This window comes from Amphimedon queenslandica, unplaced genomic scaffold, assembly GCF_000090795.2.
Source record: "Amphimedon queenslandica unplaced genomic scaffold, v1.1 AMPQUscaffold_12878, whole genome shotgun sequence".
Lineage (NCBI taxonomy): Eukaryota > Metazoa > Porifera > Demospongiae > Haplosclerida > Niphatidae > Amphimedon > Amphimedon queenslandica.
This window is the reverse complement of record NW_003546886.1, coordinates 30,619-38,575: the sequence shown is the minus strand read 5'-3', so window position 1 is coordinate 38,575 and position 7,957 is coordinate 30,619. Positions and strand designations below refer to the sequence as shown.

The 7,957-nt window shown below is 35.2% G+C and overlaps 2 protein-coding genes across 2 annotated transcripts; both read left to right on the top strand.

Annotated features, from left to right (window-relative positions):
* Positions 1-1,550: 1,550 nt before the first annotated feature.
* Positions 1,551-4,204, top strand: LOC109586416 (uncharacterized protein DDB_G0284459-like). Its single transcript, XM_020002596.1, has 7 exons — positions 1,551-1,919; positions 1,967-2,125; positions 2,174-2,449; positions 2,862-2,921; positions 2,975-3,094; positions 3,145-3,213; positions 3,332-4,204. Exons 1-7 carry the CDS (start codon positions 1,883-1,885, stop codon positions 4,177-4,179), a joined length of 1,569 nt encoding a protein of 522 aa, XP_019858155.1. The 5' UTR covers positions 1,551-1,882; the 3' UTR covers positions 4,180-4,204.
* Positions 4,205-6,935: 2,731 nt separating this feature from the next.
* LOC109586415 (cytoplasmic dynein 1 heavy chain 1-like) lies at positions 6,936-7,386 on the top strand. Its single transcript, XM_020002594.1, has 3 exons — positions 6,936-7,083; positions 7,149-7,224; positions 7,298-7,386. Exons 1-3 carry the CDS (start codon positions 6,959-6,961, stop codon positions 7,349-7,351), a joined length of 255 nt encoding a protein of 84 aa, XP_019858153.1. The 5' UTR covers positions 6,936-6,958; the 3' UTR covers positions 7,352-7,386.
* Positions 7,387-7,957: the final 571 nt, after the last annotated feature.

Here is a 7,957-nt window from a genome sequence, read left to right as displayed (position 1 = left end):
ACTTTCATAGGAAGAAAAGGAAAGGATCAGCCCTCAGACACTCATCAAAACTGCACAAAGGAAGAGAAGAACCTCCTCCCCTTACCCCCTCCACCCCTCCCCCTCCTACCCCCCAGACTGCCCGCCCTTAACTCTGCCCAGTGATCCAGAACCTTCTAATACTGGTGATGGAACAGTCCTCCTTCACTATCAAGGAAATCATCTCACAGGAATATTAAACTACATATTCTATTATGTGGGCGGCTCCTGGAATAGAGGCTATTAGTCCTCTTGATGTTACTGGTGATGATCAGTGTCCTGATGGTGAGTATCTCAACCTCTTTCTCTCCCTCTCTCTCCTGATCCTAATGTACCAGCTCCTCTCCTGATCTAATGTACCAGCTCCTCTCCTGATCCTAATGTACCAGCTCCTCTCCTGATCCTAATGTACCAGCTCCTCTCCTGGTCCTAATGTACCAGCTCCTCTCCTGTTGCTCCTGTTTTTATTAATGCATGTAGTTTTAGCCTTACTACAGTTTAGTCAATGAAATACCATACCTACCAGCCAATGGAATGCACAGTATCCAATTAATTAAACTGATCAATAATACACAACTGATGATAGTCTCATTACACTCTCTCTCTCTCTTACCACTGAAACTGGTTCATGTTTAAGTCTCTACTGACACTCCAGAGCTGTAAAGAAAAGTCCTTAATCAGTACATACAGTATTAGTTCATTTACTTACATCAGTCCTTTATCACGCAACACTCCAGTAGGAAAGATCCTAAGGAAGCTACGGGTCAGCGGTGGTCATGAATGAAAAAGGCGCCATTTTAAACACGTGGAATGAGTGGGAAGTGATTTATAGGCGTGGCTACGGTGTAAGAATAAAGAGTCTGAGCTGCTTTTTTCAGTCCTACATGTACATGTAGCTGTTGTAGTTGAAGAGCTGCAAGACTTAAAGGGAGTCTGGATTGAGCTTGGTAAGATATGAGAACAGATTGATGGGTTAAGGGACAAACCATGGCTCTCTGTCCAGCCTAGAAAGGTAATTTAGATCAATTAATGTGCATGCATGTATATGTACATGAATTGTGATATTATTGATATTACAATTGTGGTACTGTCATATTGTATATTGGTAGTTATAATCACATATATGATATACATGTAACATTCATACTTTGATTAATACCTTATTGTGATTCCCTTTCTATTCACTTTATTTCTTACTATACAACCTACATACTACATGTATGGTCTTTTTTCACTGATATTTTCTATTACCTGTACATGTATGTATTTTTATTTTATTTTATTTTTTATATTTTCTCTCTCTCTTCCATTAGATAAGACAGTCTCTTGATGGTCTCCTCACTCAAATGAAATACTTTCCTGCTTGTCTCAAGTCCTACGCCTCCTTTGAATTCGTCCAAAGAATGATTAGGAACTATCTCAAAGTTAATCAAACGATAGCCTCACTCAAATCAGAAGCCCTTAAAGTGAGCAACCAATTAAGTCATGTGATCATCATAAAATGTCATGTGACCTGCCGTTACATGTACAGTAGAGGTCAAAAAAAAGTTCACGTTTTACATTTACAAAACGATAAAAATACGTTAAGTATTACGATGGTGATACAGTGCGACCAGTTGCTTCATTGTAATTAATCCGTTCGTTTATTACGATTAGAATGCGTTTTTACGGCGTCTATACGGTTTCGTAAGTGTCGTCATCGCTTTCGTCATGGGGATGGGCTGGGCAGAAGAGTCACGTGCGCTCATGACACACGCGCACACACACAGTAGTGGTACTGACACAGCAGCTTCTGTAGCGTGTTCTTCGAGGTCTTCTTTGCTTTCTCTCTCCTCTTTCTTGACACTGATGTGACTGGCCAACAATGTTGCGCTCAATTTTGAAGGACTCTGCAACTAAAGGTAATTTTGGTGTGAAATTTTTGCTTATAATACGTACCTTAAAGTAGATGATAAAAGATTCGTTCTCGTACACTTTCCATCTGATAATACTACCTCTATTGTTAAAATTGGATGTGTCATTCCAATAGAAGATTCTGTAGTAATTGGGGCTCAGTGCCGAGTAAAAGAAAGGAGAAAGGTATATGAAGGAAAAATTTTAGGAATTGGTAAGTTCCACCTGGCCTATTTGTTGGAATATTATGATACTCACATAGGAGATGACATGAATGAGCTTGTAGCTATAGAAAATGCTTTCCTTGAGAGTGATTCAGAAGAAGATAATGAGGAACTTGGTGAGGTGAATGGAAATGAAGATGCTGGCAACAGTAAAGTACAGGAGAAGAAAGATGCTGGCAGTGGTATAGTACATGAGAAGGAAGATGCTGGCAATGGTAAAGTACAGGTGAAGGAAGATGCTGGCAACAGTAAAGTACAGGTGAAGGAAGATGCTGGCAACAGTAAAGTACAGGAGAAGGAAGATGCTGTCAAAGGTAAAGTAATATATGATAGCAATAATAATAGTAATAATAAAAATGATAATAATAATGTTGTCTTTTTATAATAATAATAACAACAATAATAGTGATAAGAATATATTTTTACCTTCTGTCTATTAATTTTGTTCCTTTTTTGTTTTGCTGTTTTTTGGGCTCTCCCTCTCCTCCTTTCTGTATATTTATCCTCTTGTTGCCCTTTTCTCTCTCATTGATAGTTTATAATAATAATAATAATAATAATAATAATAATAATAATAATAATAATAATGATAATACTGATAATGATAATACTGCAGAAGCAACAACAGTAATACATGTACATGTAATTTGACAGCTGTATACTGTAATACTAATAATGGTGGTAATAATAACAATTTAAATTTTGGGTATTACATTGTATTTATAGAGAAGTCGAAGAAAAGGAAGGCTCAGAATCATTCTAACCAGGGCAACAAGAAACAGAAAGGTATTATGTTGTTATAATGAATCATAATGATTTTTAATTTTTTTATAATGCAGTTGATAAAAATAAAGAAACAAAGCAGAAAAATGAAAAGCCAAAGGGATCAATTATTGTTATTGACTATAATGAACCTGAGAATGATGCTTCTACTGCTACTTCTACCTTAGCTATAAATGGTAAGAACATATTACTTACAGTGCAATCTACTCTGGCATATACAATGTAGAAAGTGGATCAGAAGATTGTATAACTGAAGGTGACAAGGCAAAAACAGATACTGATCATAAAGACAATGGTAAATTCATGTTGATTAATACACCATGCACCCTCCCTCCTTCTCTCCCCTCTCTCATTATACATGCAGTTTAATGGTTAACGTGCAGTGCATATCTTTCTTTATTTTGTCATTGCAGATTCAGTTTTCTTGGAGCTTAACATTCAACTTGATCTATTTGAGACTAGGCTCAATGCAATGGAGCAATCTCTCAGTGATATTGTTCAAAGAGTATCTCAATTAGAGAATGGTAAAGGTCCTCCTCATACACAGTCACCAATTCTTGTTGATCGGCGAAATTCTTTACCACAACAGTATAGTACACCTTATTATTCATCTCAGCATGTAAAGCAACACAACTACCAGTACCAGCACATGCAGGCCTCTTACCTACCAAAGCAGCAAGATACTTCTGACTTTTTTGCACTTTCTGATGAAGAAGAAGATGACCCTCCCCCCCTCCCTGAGCCTGTCCAACCAGCTTCTAATGCTTACTCAATGCCTCCCTATCCAATTTTACCTTACCAACCAGCTCAATATTTGCAACCAAAACAGCTGGTACATGCCTATGAAGAAGATTCCGTATCACCGAATAGTCAAGTTTCGAAATGTTTTCCGATTCTAGGGAAGACAAAGAAGGGCCAACAAGTTAGCCTTTCAAGCATGGAAATAAATAAAGAAAACCTTTGTTGCCATGACATTGTAATAAAAAAGAATATTCATTTGCATAAGGAGGCTCATGTAGGGAAACTGGCTGTCAAGCTAGCTAAGGAATGTTTTTTTGGGGAAGACATATTAAAGAAGTGCACAGTGATGGGATGCCGAAATATACCTGCTCTGCCATTGAAGGAATTAAATGACTTAAAGCAAGTGATTTTTAAACTGTTTCCAAGTTTTTGGCAAAATCCTGCTGGATTTGAAACTGAAATTTGGTCTCAATGTGTCAATTCCATTGGGCAACTTTGTAAAAGGCTAAGAAGTTCTTGAGAGTTGTTTATTGCAAAGATAATTATTATTAATTATGAGAGATGTTTAATAATAGTATTATAATTATTGTTAAGTTATTAAAGATTATATTGTTAAGTTATTAAAGATTTATTACTAATAGCTAGTGCACGATTAAAGATAATACAAAATGAAAAATCCTAGAAATGGATTAGAATGTTAAAATGCTTATTGTATTAATATCCTGTAGCTCCTCCTTGGACTTCCATAACTTTTGGAATCACTTTCTTCAAATGATTAATATATTTATTACATTTAGCAACAGTCACTGTCCTCCAAAATGCCTTAATCCCTTCAATCAACTCATTCTTTGTTCTCGGTTTTACCTCTCTACGAATGAACTCCTAAAAATGTTAAAATAAATTCCTTTTTAATTTACTGTAATTATTTAGTCTTCATGTACGTAGTCCTGTATTATGTTGTAGTAATTATCATTGTCATTATTTACAATAAAAAATAAAACGGTCACATGTCGACATGCAATTATTGTTAGTTTATAAATTCTATGAATTACAATAGTAGTTATTGTATGCTACTCCCATTAGACTTAAAACGAACTTTTAATTCATGCCAGAGATTCTCAATGGGATTCATGTCTGGTGATTCAGCTGGAGTTCGCCACCAATATATCTCATTTTCATCAAGAAACTCTATAGCCAATTTGGATGTATGCTTAGGGTCATTGTCTGCCATAAACCTGTGACCATCTGGATATTTGTCTTGAATAAAAGGCAATAGAGTCTTTTCTAATATATCAATGTACAAATACTTGTCCATAATCCCTTCAAATATGCATATACCAGTACGTCCTCTTTTGCTAATTCCTGCCCATACGTGAACTTTAGTGGGGTGTTTAGGGCTATAGAATAATTCACAAGAAAGTAACTATACCACAAAAAAGAATGACACTTACCGTGGCTTCAACCGTGCAGGCTGACCTTTCTTTCGACAACAAAACCGCCTGTGAGACTCCAGCTGCACAGTGCATTCGTCTGTATATATCACATTCTCAAACTCATCATCCTTGTATTGCCTCACAAACTCTAGCCTCTTCACCTTATTAGCATCTCTAATCAGCTGGCAGTAGGCACTGCCTCTAAAAGTCCAGCCTAATTTAGTCCTACATCTTAGTACTGTTCTCAAAGATATGCCATAGCCTTTACCCTTCAGCAACTCATGGAGCTGATGCGCTGTAGTTTCATCATCCTTCTCCATCTGCTCTTCCACGAATACCATAATCTCCTCGCTCATTTTTGATGGTCTGCCCGAGCCTGGTCTACGAAGAACACATCCAGTATCGCCGAATCTGCAAAGTAGCTTGTGAATACCTTCTCTTGAAGTCTCAATACCCTCTTTAACTAGCTCTTTATAAATGGATGGAGCTTTAAAGCCATTACTATAGTAGTAAAGGATCCTTTCCTTTGTATAAGCAGAGTAGACCATCTGCTTGTTGCGCATGCAGTTCAATGAAACCACGCCTATTATAGATTAAGATTATAATAGGCACACGCCTCTTTCAATTATCACTAGCACTGCATGCACTGCACACTCACGCATTATGACGTTGTAAATAAACGATGCGTTCTGTTTTTACGCTGTAAAAAAGGTACAAGACAAAAACAAAACGATTGGTTGCGTTTTACAGATGTCTCAGTACCGTAAAACGTGAACTTTTTTTTGTCCTCTACTGTACATGTACAAAAATGAAAAGGTGTGACACATGTACTTGTATGCATTTTTTGTTTTAGGAGAGACATTAGAAGCAGCTGAAAAGGAAACTGGGCATGTATTCTACATAATATACAATATTTATTGTCAATTTTTAACTTAGCTCAGACACACATACATGTACATGTTCATCTATATAGTGTTATGTTTTTACTCGTGTTGTGTATTGTACATTACGATACACTGAGAATGATGCTTTCTAGTAAATATTATTTTTTATCTTTTTTTGCGGCTTAAAGTTACAGCTGGTATTGTGTTAGTGCCCAGTTGTCGTTCCCGTCACAAACATCAATATTTATTAATTAATTAATGTGTCTTCTATCCAGTGACATGAGCCATCGAATGATGTTACTGGACGTTTGGACACACACTCACACGTCACATGGCTATCACATGGTCTATTATTATTGATTAATTATTTATTTATTAATTATTTATTATCTAAATAATTTATCATTTAAGTTGCTCAAAAATTGAGTCAAAGTCCCTATACTATAGTATAGGGGCATCGGCCAAATTTTGCCAAAAATGTCAATTAGAGAATTCTCAATTTTTAAACATTTTCTGATACATATACATGTTCTTATGTTGTGTAGAAAGTTTGAGTTGATTCCGATCAAATTTGGATTTTATACAAATTTTTAAAGTTGCTCCAAAATCAGGTCAAAGTCCCTGTACTATGGTACAGGGGCGTTAGCTAAATTTTGCCAAAATTAAAAAGTAGAGAATTATCAGTTTTTGTAATATTTACTGATACATATACTTGTCCTTATGTTGTGTAAAGTTTGAGTTGATTCCGATCAAATTTGGATTTTTAATGAATTTTTAAAGTTGCTCAAAAAGCCATGTACTGAAAAGCCTCAAATATAGCCAAACACCCAAATGGATCTAAAATGCTAAATTAATGCACACAATTAAAAGTGAACTTGAGGCACTTTTATTCATTTTATTTCTTTGTAATAATTGTGTACCTTATTGTATTGATAATATTGTATCGTCTTTTCTCTCTCTCCTATAGTTGAGTTATGCTGATATGATGAAGAGAGTTGATCCGTTACGTAAAGAATTGAAAGATTTGGAAACCAAAGCTGAGGACACTCGTCAAAAAGGAGAAGAAATAACAAAAATAATAGCAGAACTTGAAGCCTCTATAGCAAAGTAAAGAACAAAACAAAACACATTAAAAGTGAAACTTATATTTTTAATTTTATTTCTTTACTTAGATATAAAGAAGAATATGCAATGGTTATATCTGATGCTAGTGTTATTAAGAATGATTTATCAACTGTTGAGAAAAAGGTAAAGTATTTTAATAATTAAAGATACATTAATTATCTTTTATTAATAATTTAATTCATTAATTATTCATTAGGTGAGTTCCTCCTTCGTTTGTGTCACTTTGAGAAGAGTCTCCTCACTGCATTGAACGAGGTCAAGGGTCGTATCCTAGACAACAACAGGTACCCTCAATTCTAATAATACATGTACTTAGTAACACTACCACATTACTAATAGTACAGGGTGTTGGCCAAATTTTGCCAAAATTGAAAAGGAGAGAAATATTAGTTTTAATAATATTTTCTGATGCATATACATTTACTTATGTTTTGTAGCAAGTTTGAGCTGATTCTGATCAAAATTGGATTTTTATGAATTTTTAAAGTTACTCAAAAATTTGTGTGAAACATGATTATTGACAAAATAATGTAATGAGATGCAAATGATATTCACGAGCATAATACTCAATGCAACATCATGGGGGCCTCTCTAAGTCACTAGAACAATTGCAACATGTGGAGTTAACTTCAATTAATTAACTGTTACTACTACATGTATATCCTTGCTTGTTTAGAATGAGTCAAATGTTTAGTTGTTTATACCGTATAGCGGGAAATTTTGGAGGGACTAAAATTGGGCAAATTGCTAAATTTTGGTGAATGGCAGATATTATTTTGGCGAATTAGTGGCCACATGCCATTGAGCATGCGTATAATGGCTCAAAATGGTGGATTTTATTTTGGCGAATGGCTAT